Here is a 15651-nt window from a genome sequence, read left to right as displayed (position 1 = left end):
ATTACAATGATGTCTTCCCTATATTCTACATCTCCCTTTGGGATAGTATAAGAAATGTAAGCTTTCAAAATTCAGATTGTATTCAAACCCAGTGTAGTTTTTACTACTGTTAGCTCAGTGACCTTGAATATTTATTAACCTCTCTGAAGTTGTTTCCTGTTCTGAAAATAAGCTTTATTTATAGTACCTAACTCATGGTTGGGCTGTTGTGAGGACTAAAGGAATTAAAGTGCCTAGTACACTGCCTGCATCTATAGTCTGTAGGTGCACATCAGTCAATGTCTATATCTAATCTATAGAGCCTGGACTTAATAGCAAGTTCCAGTCCCTCTACCATTAATTACCCATGGTCACTAATATTAAGTAGTTTCCCATACCTCTTATTTCTCTTCTCTCTAGTTTTGTCCATATCCTCTGCCAGATCCTGAGAAGAGTGAATAATGTGTTACATAATGTGTGATTTGAAGGGCAGTAGAAGAAAAGAGAAAAGCACTGAACTGGGTCTTTACTACAGTCATTGTCTTGACAGACTACCTTCTAACATTCATAAGTACCCCAAGTGAGGCACTATTTTGGCTAAACAGTTTTAGTACGTTAATTATTCTTAGGATTACATACTTAATTTAAAATTTGTTGTTACAACTCTAAAATATTTTGTAGTAGACCTCTTGCATGATATATATGTTATATTCTTTTTCATTAGGACTTTTGCATTTGTAATTTGAAACATGTCCAACATATTAATTTGTTTGGGGTGACTGAGGACAGGCTGATAATGCCAGTCATCCTTTTATGATGTCTGTTTTCACATCTGTGAAACAAGGCATTGATCTCCCAAGATTTCCAGTCCTGATGGGCTGGCTCTCGATTTTATTTCTTAATAATTTTTACACTGGAACACTTAAGTATTTATTGTTTAAAGTGCATTTGTTTTCTGTAGACCCCAATCAAACAAACGCAAAATTTTCACCATTTAGAACAATAGAAATAAAAAGTAGAATTTGGGGAAATTTAGAACATTGAAGGTGTGATTTACATAATAGCAGTTTTGCTATAATCCTCCTGTGCTTTAGGACTTCCCTGGTGGCTCAGAGGTTAAAGCATCTGCCTCCAATGCGGGAGACCTGGGTTCGATCCCTGGGTCGGGAAGATCCCCTGGAGAAGGAAATGGCAAACCACTCCAGTATTCTTGCCTGGAGAATCCCATGGACGGAGGAGCCTGGTAGGCTACAGTCCACGGGGTCGCAAAGAGTCGGACACGACTGAGCGACTTCCCTTTCCTTTCCTGTGCTTTAGAGTAAGTGATAAGTTGTATTAGCCACAGGTTTGGAGCAACTTTGTGATGTCTTTATGGGCTCACAGCATGAAATCAACAGCTACAAATTCTTGTGGCTGAACCACAAGTCATAACTAATTATCAAACTTTAAATAGGAAAATCTGTAATCTATAAACTTAAAAACCCATATAACCTCGCCCCAGTGGCATATTGATATTGAAATAATTAATATTATTAAACTTGCCCACTTTGAGCAGTATTTTATCAAGTAGTTTTTTTTTTAAATCCCTGTAAATAAAGATCAAAAATGTTTTTATTTCTATGAGTAAATTTAAGTATCTGCTTCATAGGTACTTAAGTTATTTTGAGACAAAATGCATTCTAGCAGTTTATAAGTTCCCAAAGCCCTCTATATTTTGTGTATTTTATCAGTGTAGTTAATTTTTAAATAAAAATATTTTTGAGTTGGTATAGATTTATGTTCACTTGTAAGAAAAAATAAGGACTCTTTCTTGCTGTACGCACCTTACTCAGTTTCACAACCAGTAAATTGATATTGATGTCATCTACTGATCTTAATTAAATTTCTCACTTTTGCATTTATTCATTTTTGTGTATGTCTGTGCATATTGGTTATTTGAAATTTTATTGTATGTGTAGGTTTGTGTATCTCCCTCCATAGTCAATATACCAGTTCTGTAATCACAAGGACCCCTCCTTTTATAACCACATTCACCTCTCTCTTGCCTATTCCCCCAGTCCCTGGCACTAATCTCCACCTTCTAAGATTTTGTTGTTTCAAAAATTTGTATAAACAAATTCATACAATATTTAACATTTGAGATTGTCATTTTGTCCTTCAGCATAGAACTTCCCTGGTGGCTCAGATGGTAAAGCGTCTGTCTACAATGCGGGAGACCCAGGTTCGATCCCGGGGTCGGGAAGATCCCCTGGAGAAGGAAATGGCAACCCACTCCAGTACTATTGCCTGGAAAATCCCATGGATGGAGGTGCCTGGTAGGCTACAGTCCATGGGATTGCAAAGAGTCGGACACGACTGAGCAACTAAATTCCTTTGAGAGTCATCCAAATTGTTGCATGTACCAATAGTTCATTCTTTTTTTGCTGCTGAGTTTTATTCCATGATATGAAATACATAGTTTGTTTAACTCTTCACACATTGAAGCCTCTCTGGGTTCTTTCCAGTTTTTGGCTGTCACAAGTAAAACTACTATGAATGCTCATGTACAGGTTTTTGTGTGAACATGCACAAAAGATGCAACTACTGTTAATATGGTAATTGCATGTTTAATTTCATAAGTGGTATCAATGTTTTACTGCCTCCAATGAAATATGATAACCTTACTTCTAAGTTCTTTTAACTTCCTGCTTTTTAAATATCATTGTTTTGAGGATCAGATGATAATCAGTTTTTAATTAAATATGAGTTAGAAAACTCATGAGATAGTCTGCTCTATCCATATTTCTGCTCTTTCTGTTGTTCTTTATTCCTTTTTCATGCTCAAGGTTCCTTCTTTTATTATTTCCTTTTTGTTTAAAGAACTCCATTTAGCCATGTTTCAAAGATGGGTCTGCTACTGACCGATTCTTTAGTTTTACCTCATTTGAGAATGTCTTTATTTCCACTTTATTCATGAGGGATAGTTTTGCCAGATATAGAACTTAGAGTTGCAGTTTCTTTTGGCCTGGACTCCTGTTCAGTCCAGGAATGAAATAAGCCTACCCGAATAGCTTCTGTTCTGGATTAGGGGTCAGGAGATGCTGAGCCTACATCGCCTTGTGCAGTTGCTGCAGTCATAGACTTCCTGTCTCTACATTATTCCTCCAGTGCTGGAATTAGTCTGCCTTCCTCTTTCTACCTTTCAGAGTCTTTTGATAAGGTTATTTCCAGGGTTTATAGTTGTGCTTAGCTGGAAAGAACTGTAAATATGAATCTAAGCCATGTTATCTGGACCAGAAGTCCTCCTGTATATTTTTAAAATGTGTTTTCTTCTGGCTTGCCTTGTTGTTAGTATTTGTTTATGAAACGTTCTAGGTTTATTTAAAGCTCAGTTGGATGAGAAGTTTCCTGTAAATTATACAGTGCTAAAAAGGATTTCAAAATATTAAAACATATTTTGCCATTATTTAAAGAGCTTTGCCCCAACAAAGATTAAATCCTTCTAAGATCAATTTTATTGGCTACAAAATACTCCTATTTATTCTTATTTGTTGCAACTAAAACACTTCCTTCATTTGGGGCCTTAACAACAGTAATGACTCTTGTGTGTCTATTTTCTGTGTTGCTAAATCCTTGGCTGCTGCAGCAGATGGGAAAGACCGGTTCCACTTCTGTCTTAAGATTTGCACATGCTCACATACAAAACTGAGTCTGATCCTGAGTACCCTTACTAGTCCACAGGCGTTTGCCATATTCCTGTTGATCATATCAAATTATTTAGCCATTAATGCCAGCCTGCAGATATGAGGACCTCATCATTTTGTCATGAGCACTTAATGTTGGGCAAGGAAGTAAATCAATACTTTTCATGATCCTATTCGTCTTTGAATGTGCAGTACCTAGACCAAATCCTCAAGAGTTTCATGGATATGCAGTGGGAAATAAAATTAAGGATCCAATAATGGAGAGAAAGGTGGGTATTTTTGTACTTACACAGGTATAGAAATAATTTTCCAAAAGTTTCATATATTTTTCCAGAATTTTTCATCTAGGCATAAATTAATATGTTTGAGATTAAAACTATTGACCCCGTGTTGTTGTTCAGTTGGTCAGTTGTGTCCAACTCTTTGCAACCCCATGGACGGCAGCACACCAGGCTTCCCTGCCCTTCACCATCTCCCAGAGCTTGTGCAAACTCATGTCCATTGAGTCAGTGAGCCATCTAACCATCTCATCCTCTGTTGTCCCTTTCTCCTCCTGCCTTCACTCTTTCCTAGCATCAGGGTATTTTCTAATGGAGTTGGCTCTTCGCATCAGGTGGCCAAAGTATTGGAGCTTCAGTTTCAGCATCAGTCTTTAAGTTAATCTTTCTACTTAATTTTTTCAGTTTACTCTAGTGTCATTTTCATATACTATCAAAGTACTTTTAAGTTGTTGGTATTTGTACATTTCTTTATGTAATGTTCTCCTAAATTATGTATCTGTGTGTTGTTTCTGTTCATATGGTAAGCTCAAGGAATTAAAAGACTCTGAAATTAGGTTTTTTAATGTGAGAAATCACATTATAATTTGTTTCATTTTAGTTTAGATTTTTGTGTGTGTATTGCTGCTGCTAAGTCGCTTCAGTCGTGTCCGACTCCGTGCGACCCCATAGACGGCAGCCCACCAGGCTCCGCCGTCCCTGGGATTCTCCAGGCAAGAACACGAGTGGGTTGCCATTTCCTTCTCCAATGCATGAAAGTGAAAAGTGAAAGTGAAGCCACTCAGTCATGTCCGGCTCTTAGCGACCCCATGGACTGCAGCGTACCAGGCTCCTCCATCCGTGGGATTTTCCAGGCAAGAGTACTGGAGTGGGTTGCCATTGCCAATCAGACCCCATCCATCTTCCCCTGCCAAATTGAGCGATCATCTTACTAATATTGTGGAAATGCCTTTTGACTGCTACATCTTAAAGTGGTACTGTATCCTTTGTACAATTTATGTGATTAATGTATCCATGGAATCTTGGTAGAACTGATTCAAGGGACTCTCTGTTTCAATGTAAATAGCCTTTGATAATCAATCATAACTGATACAGTAAAAGTAATAAAACAGTGAGATACCTGAAAATATTCTTGAAATTCTAACTTAACTAGATTAAAGACAGATTTTGTGTTTATGAAAAAATGGAAGAGTAAATTTAGCCTATAATTTGGATTAAAGAGTTGAATTAGATATGTGAGAATATTTGAATCACAGGACAGTAGAAGTTATAAGAAATAATATAAGGAAATGCCAGTGGGAGAGTAAAATGTGAGTAATGTTTTCTATATTAAAGGAAAAAGAAGTACTAAAGAAACCTATTTTAATAATAAAGGGAGATTAATATTTCAAATGTTAAAGGGTTTAAAAGACATTTTAAAAGGGATTCAAATATCTATTATTAACCTACTTTAGCAAATGAATCCCTTGTAAAAAAAAATAGGAATGAAGTTAATGAATATATTTTGCCATAGGAGATAATATTAACTCTTCTATGTAGCCTCCCATTTATTACAATTTCAGACCTACTTTCTCATTATTATTCCTACCTGTTTTTAAACTGGAAAGGATAATGAGTTTGTCTTAACTTTCAGCAGTACTCACTTTCCCCCAAAGATCCCATTATTCCTTGACTGCTCATCCTATTTTGTGTCTCATCCCTTCATAGTAAGGGTCTCACGCCACTCATCTTGTGAGAGATGGGAGCTTCCTGACTGCATTTTGTCATTACTAAATGAGCCCTTCTTTAAATTTCTTTTTAATTCTCTTTTGTCTGGGTTAATATACCTTCATTGTTTTAGTTTGCTTCATGTATCTCATTCTGTCCTTTAACTGTTAACCTTCCCATATTCTTCTGTTTTGTTGTATCGCTCCTAAAGAGTATGTAGTTGGATTTATTTTTCAGTCACTTAATCTTTGACTTTTATTTGCAGCATTTAGTTAACTTTTAATATAATTTCTAATGTAATTTTGTTTATATCTTGTTTTATCCTTTCTATTTGTCTTACCTACCTTTTCTTTTTCTTAGTTTTAGATTTTTATAATTCAGGTTTCCTTCTGTTCTCTTAGTTGTTGCTATAAATATTATAACATTTATACTTATTAATGTCAAAATTTAGTGATTTACCATCATATTTACCAGTTTCTGCATTCCTTCTTGAATTTCAGACCTTCCAACTTGTATTCCTTTTATTTTCACCTGGAGGTATATTTTAGGAATTTCTTTAAGTGAGTAGGAATATTTTGATAGCACACCGTTGTTTTTAGTTTGGAAATGTGCCTTTTATTTCATTCCCAGTTTTAAGAGACTGGTTTTTTGGGGGCATACATTTCTGAGTTAACAGTTACTTTCTTCAGTATGTTAAAAATATAGTTCCACTATTTTATGTCTTTCATTGTTGTTCTTAAGACAGTTGTCAGTTCAATTGCCAGTCCTGTAAAGATAATCTGTTTTTCCTTTTCTAGCTACTTTTAAGAGCTTTTTATCTTTGATATTCTGTACTTTCACTGTGGCATGTCTAGGTATTGATTTCTTTTTATTTCCCCTGTTGGATTTATTTGGCTCTTCAGTTCTGTGATTTGGTATTCTTCATCTTTTTGAATGAATTTTCATCCATTATCTTTTCAGATATTACTTCTGCCCCCTTTTTCTGTTTCTTTTCCTTCCAGAAATTTGATTAGAAATATGTTAGGTTTTCTCATTTTGTCTTTTCTATTTTTTTTAGCCTCTTTAGTTTGCGTTCTGTAACATTTTTTCAGAACTACCAACGTATTCCTTAATTTTCCCTACATCTGGGTCTAATCTGCCATATAATTTTTAATTATATTTTTCATGCAGTTTTTTTGTCAGTTCATTTTTTTATCCACTTCATTTTCTGGTGAAACTGACACATTGAGCATTTTTTCCAAAGGTATTAGTATATGTGGCCCGTTACTTTTCTTAATCTGTTCAGAAGTATTTTTTTTAATTGAAATATAGTTGATTCATAATGTATGTTTCAGGTATACAACATGGCAATTTTATATTTTTATAGATTGTTCTCCATTTAAAGTTATTACAAAAAATTGGCTATATTTCTTATGCTGTGCAATAATCCTCGTAGTTTATTTACTTTATTCCTAGTAGGTTTTACCTTTTTATTCCCTACTCTTGTCTCACCCCCACCTTCCCTCTCCCCATTTATAATTGATAGTTTGTTGTGAATGTTTGTAAAATCTCATACAGATATATTTTTTTAATATTTATTTATTTTTGGCTGCACTGGGTCTTTGTTGCTGCCAGGGAGCTTGCCGTAGTTGTGGCAAGTGGGGCTACTCTCTAGTTGCGGTACGTGGACTTCTCATTGTGGTGGCTTCTCTTGTTGAGGAGCTTGGGCTCTAGGGCATGCAGGCTTTAGTAGTTGCTGTGCATGGGCTCAGTAGTTGCAGCTTACAGGTTTAGCTGCACTGTGGCTTGTGGGATCTTCCTGGACCAGAGATTGAACTGGTGTCCCCTGCATTGCAAAGTGGATTCTTAATTAGTGGACTACCAGGGAAGCCCTCATACAGATGTTTTTAATCTTAGGTAGTTTTATCTTTTATTTTCTAAATAAGTTAAGCATGGCATATAATTCAGAAAGCTATAGGAAATATATGAAACAGTTTTCAAATGAAATACAGTGAGTTTTAAGTAAATTAATGGGTTATTTGAAAAGAAACTTATTTGTTAGATTTGAGATTGAAAAGTGCTAATAGATAGTAATAATACAAATAGTAGCTCATATTACTGAATAGTGTGTTTCAGGCACTGTGTTAAGTTGCCTTACAGATGACCTCATTTAATGGGCACAACGCTATTTCATACATTTTTAACAACCAACTTAATTTTTTTGTTTCATTTAACTCTTAATCTAGGTAAGTGTGAGCTCTTTTATAAAAATGTTGAGTAACTTAACATTTTTTATCTGTTCATCAACTTTACTCATATGTAACCTTTTAAGTACTACTAAGAAAATCATCAATAGAATGACAACTGAATACCTATACCTCTGCAATGAGCAAACACAGTACATACCAGGTTTCCAATTTAATGGTCAGGGAGCCCTTAGTCCTGTTGTTGGAGACATACTGACATGTCTGTTCCCTTGAACGCTCCCTTTTTCACAGATCATCCTCATTCTCTTAACACATTCTTTATTCAAGTAAGATTATAATACAACTTATTAGAAATTAGCTCTCTCAGCTATGATCACATTTTAGTCATTCTTTTCATAAGTTTTAGAATTGTAGTTAGGAGACCTAAATCCCAGTCAAGTAAGTTTCTGCCTTTATGTAGTCATTATCACTTTGGATAAGTCACTGAACATTTTGATTTCTTCATTGCTAAATTATCTGAATCTAGCAGTTTTTCAGTGCAGAGAGTTTGGCAAACTTTTTCCAGTAAGAGGCCTACATAGTAAATATTTTAGGCTTTGCAGTCCAAGAGACAAAAATGGAAGATACTATTACGATATTAGTACTTGTATATAAGTAAGAGAGAAAACTCTTGTCTCACTCCACCTTGCTGGCCTATCATAGGCGATCGCATCTGTGGGCATGGTTTGTATTCAGTTGCCATCAGCTCAAGTCATTCTTGGAACAAAGAGGGAAGGGACCTGGCCGGCAGAATAGGAAGAGTGACCACTTGTGGTTAGTTTCATTCTTTGTCACAGTGGCTTTTGTGTCCCTGTGTACTCTTCTTTCCCTCTGGAGAATCCAGCTTTCTTATCAAATTTCAAAGAATTGCTAGTATACAGACTGCCTTCTGTGATGTTCCCCTCTTAAAAGTCAAAAATGCTAGAGAAACTTCATGAGTTGGAAATTAAAGAATTCTAAAATAGCTTGGGGCCAAAAGAAAAAAATCAAAGTGGAAACTAGAGTATAAAACTATTTCCAGGGTAGTAGAGTAAAACAGTAGAATGAAAAAATTGTATAATTCAGTTCAATAAAAGACAAGAAAGGAATGAGAAAGACACATAGAAAAAATAGAGAAGTTGACACAGTTGTAGAAATAAAATTTTAGAATATCATTGCAGTGAAAGGAAATAAGAGTATATATTCCACCCAAAAGGTAAAGGTTCTTAGACTGGCCTATAAAAAATATCCCTCTGCATATTGTTTATGTGAGAGCTGTCTAAAGTTAAGAAAGTATGAAACTTGTAAGTTTTAATTGAAAAAATGCTTTGTATTTGCTAAATACAGTATTTTCTATATATAAAATACTGTGGTATCTATCCATCTGTTAGTTTTTAAAAATTGTTAATATTGACAGCTGAGTGAACACTGCATAATAGTTCCCCCTTTGAAATTGTAATGGAGAGCGTGGTAGAGTCTGTGTAGTATAATAGAGTGAGCATGAACTCTAGGTTTGAATTCTTACGAAGCCACCTGTCAGTTCTGGGGTCTGAGGAAAGTTACTTAACATCTCTAAGAATCATTTATAAAAATGAATATAATAGCATCCACCTTGTTGGGTCATGAGGCATAAATGAGATGCTGTGTATAGAGTACTTGGTACCAAGCAAATCACTACTACTACTATTGTTTTTATTATTCAGAATGTTTACTGCATCTCAAGGTATTGATCACAGATTAAGTGAACAATTTTTTTTTTTTTTATTCCTAAGGCATATGATTAATATTAAAGATACTGTCAGCAGTAGTTACAGATCACCAAGTCTCCTGATCTTCCTTCTTGCCATTGCTGGCTTCTTTTTCCGTTGGCCTACAGGAGATGAGAAAAAAAAAAAAAATTGGGAAAAGAAAATGGGCTATTCAAAGAATTCCAGCTCTTGGGTCAGCTTTGTTTCTTGGATTTCAGAGCGCTTAATACTTCTGTAGGCGTTATGCACTGAAATTATTTTGAATTTTGATTTTTGACTTGTCAAAATACACTTTTGCCAGTGTTAATCTCCCTGCTGTTTTCCTGACTGCCTAATTGAGGATCAGTTTAAAGCAAGACTAAGTCTAGATCTGAAGGATGTATTTCTTATCTAACCAGCTACTCAACTCTGAAAAAGGCCCACTTTCACATTTTAACTGCTCGATTCTCAAGGGAGTGCAGATGTGATATTCTGAGGTATTTGGATAGAAAGTTCATAAAATTTTTATGGAGAGAAGGAATGTCCTTTGTTTATAGTTTTTAAAGGTTAGCAGTCATATGTGTGTCATTAGTTGAAACAAATTTATCTCTAGTGGAGTCCTTAAAGGTTGATCATTAGTTTGATTAACTAGGACGTTAAGCATATGTACAAATTTGTGTATACAAATTTCAAAGTAGTCATATTCTTTGCAGATGTTCTTGTGAATTCTGTTATATATTGTTATCAAAGTAACTATAAAATGTTTCAGAAACAAGGACATCATGCAATCTGGTTAAACCATTTTCTCATAAAAATACTTTCTTATTTTTAGATTACCTCTTTAGTGACCCTTCAGCTGTTAACCCTGGTTGGCCATGACGATCAGCTTGATGGACCAAAATACAAATGCACAGTGTCTCTAGACTTCATCAGAGCTATTGCTAGGTAAGCATAGAATAATCGTTAATGTAAAATGTCTTGAATTATGTAAATGATATACTAAATATAAAAATTAATCTTCTTCCTAATGTAATGTCATTAGTCATTTAAGCAAGAGAAGATCATTAAGTGCCGAGAATGAATATTTCACTGTAGAATGAACCCTCTCATCAGATTTACAAATGACAAAATTCAGAGAATTAGTTGACATGTTATATGGCAAAATTCAAGATTCTGAGAGTCCGAGACAGACTGGCATAATGGTCTTACAGTAGCAAGGTAGGATTTAATGGGCAATTGACTACAGACAACTTGTATATACTGTAGTGTGTGTGTATGTTTAGTTGCCAAGTCCTGTCCAACTCTTTGCTACGCCATGGACTATATAGTCCACCACGCTCTTCTCTCTGTGGAATTTTCCAGGCAAGAATACTGGAGTGGCTTGCTATTTCTTTCTCCAGGGGATCTTCCCAACCCAGGGATTGAACCTGTGTCTCCTTCATTGGCAGGTGAATTCTTTACCACTGAGCTACCTGGGAAGCCCGCCAGTTATCTCTAGTAGTAGCTTCTTATTTTCTCAAACTCCTATCCCTCAGGATTGGATGCTCTTTAAGTGCTATCCTTTCTTCTTGTTGCCACTTGTAGATAGTTACTTTCTCCCCAATTTCTTGCAAAAATTTGAATTTCTTTGAAACTCTTACAATCTGGCTCTGTTTCCCTCTTTTTCTAATTGATTATCTTCTACCAGCCTCCCAGCCATTCCACCACATGTATTGAACAGTAGAATATGTGATTTACGGGTTTCTTTTCAATCTAGATTCTGATTCTTAACTATATTCAAACCACAAGTCCTAACATCTGTATTCACTTTGTTCAGCAGTTACTGCTTCAGAGAACAAAATTGAAACTGTGAGTTGAGAACTCCTTTCACTACCTACATATGTGCCCATCTTCTGTCTTTCCTTTATCAGTAGATTGGGGTTCCTCCTCCTGTATCAGATGGGCTCTTCCACTTCTGCTCTGAATTCCATCTCCTCCCTTTTTCCAGCATCTTTCCCAGCCCTCAGACTATTCTCAGTGGCACCCAACAGGATTGACTACTCTCTCTCTTTTAAAACTCTTCTAGAGTCCATGATTCCAATGTTGTGGTTTTCATCTTTATTCCTTGGCTGTTTCTTCTCAAGCTCATTTGTCAGCTTATCCTATCCACTTGACCTTTACATAATAACAAACCTGGTGGCTCAGATGGTAAAGCGTCTGCCTGCAATGTGGGAGACCCGGGTTCGATCCCTGGGTTGGGAAAATCCCCTGGGGAATGAAATGGCAACCCACTCCAGTACTCTTGCCTGGAAAATTCCATGGACTGAGGAGCCTGGTAGGCTACAGTCCATGGGGTCGCAAAGAGTCGGACACGACTGAGCGACTTCACTTTCTTTCTTTCTTTGACCTTTACATTTAGTTGTTCCTTGAGGCTTGGCTCTTTTCATATTTTTTTTTTTTTTTCCTAGACTATTTTTACTTTACTCCTGACTTCACCAACCATCTATGTACTAATCTTATTCCCCAGTTTTTAGAAGGCCAGACCTTTTTTCTAGTATTTTTGACTTTCAGATATTTCCCACCTGTATCAATATATTTCCAAAACTGAACTCAGGAATTCCCCCCGCTTCTTCTGCTTGCCAGCAAAAAAGGAATGATGCAGCTGTCTTTCAGTGTTCCCTGGTTCAGTGATTAACACTGCAGTCTGTCATGTTGCACAGCCCTAAAACCTAGTAGTCACTAGTGACGTTTGTCATCCCCCTACTCCCAGTATCCAAGCATTAGTCTTTCTGAGCCTGTCAAGTCCCTCCTATGTATCTCAATTCACTCATTTTTATCACTTGTACCATTAATGCTCTAGACCAAGCCACTGTTACCTCTTCTCTGGTAACCCCCAATTGGTTTTCTGTCTACTCTTATTCTCTTATAATTTGTTGTCCACACTATTGCCAGAATGATCTTATAAAAATTTAATATCAACCTTCTACTTAAAAGTCTTTAATAATTTCCTGTAACTCTTAGGATAAAAAAACAAAATGTTTAAAATAACTTTTAAGGCCCCAGTGACTTGGCCTCTGCCTATACCTGTGCCAGCCATACCTATCACAAACATCTTCTCCTGTAGATGTTTACACTTTGACCACTTTGGTTTTTTTTTTTTTTTTTCAGTTCTTCATATTTACCATTCATTGCATATGCAACACTTTCCAAATCCTCCTCTATCCAGCTAACTGCTACATAACCTTTAGATTTCAGTTTAAATGCGTATTTCTTGAAGAAGCTATCCTCACAGATACTATGACCTCCCATTGTCCACGCCCTCCACCCCACTCCCACACACTATTCACAGTTAGTTTATCCAGGTCCCCTTATCTTTGGAGACTTACCATTATTTTATTTAAATAATTCATTTAATAATTAGAACTCGGTTTTCTTCCTACAGTATAAGCCCATGAAGAGCAAAGCAGAGACTGTGTCAATCACTAACTTACTCAGACCTTCTCAGAGGGTGGGGAGAATTTAGAGTAGCACTGAAACATATGCATTACCATGTGTAAAATTAGATAGCTGGTGGAAATTTCCTGTATGACACAGGAGTTCAAGTCCAATGCTCTGTGACAACCTAGAAGGGTGGGATGGAGTGGGAGGTGGAAGAGAGGTTCAAGAGGAAGGGGGCATGTGTATACCTATAGCTGATTCATGTTGATATATGACAGAAACCAACATAGTATTGTAAAGCAGTTCTTCTCCAATTAAAAATAAATAATTTAAAAAATTGTGAAGTTACTTAAAATTGTAATTTTAAAGGATCAAAACACAGGAAAATACTCATGATACAAACTTAAGTGGTTAAAACAGTAATACAAAAAGTTGTATATCCAAGAAAGTTAGAAAAACCTAAGGCAAGGGAATAACGGTCAAAATTGTTGGTTACTGCCAAGAAATCAGGCAGAGTCTATCTAATGGTAAAGCTGTCATTTGTGACTTTAACAAGAACACTTTCAGCGATACAGTGGGGTACAAGTTAGGATATAGTGCATTTAAGTGATATTTGTGAGTAAGTTGATACCGCACATGCAGAGAATGCTTTTTATTCACTTAAGATTATTGTGATGTTCATTATAATCACTATATTAGGCTTTGGGGATGTAGCAAGATGTATAACAGATCCGTACCCTGCCCTCATGTACCTATTTTCTAGACTATTTTTGCTATAAAGAGGAATAGAGGATTGTTACCTACTAGACAGGTTGTGGGGGCATGAGTAGCTTATTATTTTTAAAGATATGAGCATATTTAAATGCTGATAGGAAAGAACTTGTAGGGAAGAAGAGTTAATGATACAAAAGAGAGGTAATTAATTTAAAGTCCTTGAAAAGATATATAACATGTGATTTAGAAACATGAGTTAAAGAAATAGCCCTAAATGAGAGAGGGGAATCCCTTTTCATTATAACAAGAGGAAAAGGTGGTTTCAGATGAAACTGAATTTGGAGATCTGTTGGCAAGAAGTTGAAGGAGCTCTTATCTGAGGCCTTCTATTTTATGTGTAAAGGTAGAGGCAAGAGACTTAAGGACAGAAGTACAACAGTTTGAGACAAATATGGATATTTGAAATAGCTGCCATGGGAGGAATGGAAGAAAGTACTGACAAGGAAAGCAACTTGCTGAGAGTGTTGAGGGCCCAGTTGAGGTTCCTGACCTTGAATTTACAGTGGCACCAATCTGTGAAACTAGTGATCTTCTCCAGCAGCATCCCATGTGCTGAGTACTGGGACAGCAAAAGGGTGTAATTGAAATCATATAGGATTGAGGTTTTGCCAGGTGAATTCAGTGGATGCTAGCAAATGAATGCTTGAGGTGACAAACCATGGAGTCTAAGCTAAGAAGGGAAGAAGGGAAGTAAAGCATGTGGAGAGCTAATAGTTCAGTGCCTGGGACTTAATACTCAGTAATTATTTGTAGATGAGGAGAAGGCAAAGAGAGGTTTGTAAACTGGTTGTTTCCAGGTTTTCCAGGTCACTTAAAGGAGATTGGGATCAGGGTGGAATGTCTGAATTTATGTTTTTTAGAAGTAGAACATTTCTGAGTATGATCATGAGAGTAGAAAAGATCTTTGGAGGTAAAAGGGACAAGTGCGATGAAGTCACTAAAGCTGAGGCAGATCTTGGAATAGAGAGGAAGACTGAACTGGATGCTGCATTATTCACTACGAGGTGGTGACAGGGGGATAAAGGGTGGTTAGTGGAATGGTTTGAGTCTCACAGGAGCAGAGCCTTTTGCACAAGGACAGCAGCCTCACATGACAGGACTGCCTGGGCTATAGTAGAGTCTAACCTCATTGGAAAGAGCTAAAGAGGAGACTCGATCCCTCAGTGGGAGCCAACTTTCAGTTAAGCCTGGTTGAGAAAAGAAAACCATTCAAGGAAGAGGTAGAGGGCATAGAGAACCGTCTTGACCAAGGAACTGTGAAAGATTTGGCCACAGAAGCAGTAGGAGACTGGTTCTAGAAAGGAGCACAGAATATGGAGGTAGAGTATGAAAGAACACAGATGAAAACATGCTTAATAAAATTGTACTTGAATTGTTCTTAATGTTAACGGTAGTTGAAGTTTCTGATTTTTTTCCCTCCACAGTCTAGGAAGACACTGAAAAGTAACTTAATATTGTAACTTAAAGTTGTGTGATTGCAAATTCTCTGAAAAACCAAACTAAGAAAGAAAAACTCAAACTGCCTACATAAGTAAAAGGAAATAAAATAGTACCCCAAGAGAAAAAAGTATGTCAATGTGGTGAAAGCATCAACAACATGAAATAAAAGAATAAACACAAAATTAAATCCTTAGATATATGCCATGTAATTAACTTATAAGTAGTCTAAATTCTGATTTAAGAATTACTCCTAGGCAGAGTACCACCAACACTATTTTTGTTTATCCTATTTCTTCTAGATGCTTACTTTAGAAAATAATTCATTTGTGTTCAGTGAGAGAGAGAATCTTCTATAGTATTTAAAAACCATCTTTGTAATGTGTGTCCAGTTTTAATGTTGCCCTTGCAGTTACTTTATAAAATTCTGCTGTCTTAAAATGAT

At 36.2% G+C, this 15651-nt stretch overlaps 1 protein-coding gene across 10 annotated transcripts in view; it reads left to right on the top strand.

The window, feature by feature from the left end:
• ORC5 (origin recognition complex subunit 5) overlaps positions 1–15651 on the top strand; it is a 166170-nt gene that overhangs the window by 53949 nt on the left and 96570 nt on the right. For all 10 annotated transcript variants that reach the window (XR_014067224.1, XR_014067221.1, XR_014067220.1 and 7 more), the window contains exon 13: positions 10411–10523. Coding sequence is in view for 3 of the 10 variants with exons in the window: in XM_081535828.1 (XP_081391954.1) it covers positions 10411–10523 (113 nt within the window). In the remaining 7 variants the exon portion in view is untranslated. The remainder of the gene's footprint in view (positions 1–10410; positions 10524–15651) is intronic.

This window comes from Giraffa tippelskirchi, chromosome 10, assembly GCF_054371585.1.
Source record: "Giraffa tippelskirchi isolate mGirTip1 chromosome 10, T2T-mGirTip1v1.2.pri, whole genome shotgun sequence".
Taxonomy (NCBI): Eukaryota; Metazoa; Chordata; class Mammalia; order Artiodactyla; family Giraffidae; genus Giraffa; species Giraffa tippelskirchi.
The sequence above is the reverse complement of the archived record's forward strand: the minus strand, read 5'-3'. Positions and strand labels throughout refer to the sequence as shown.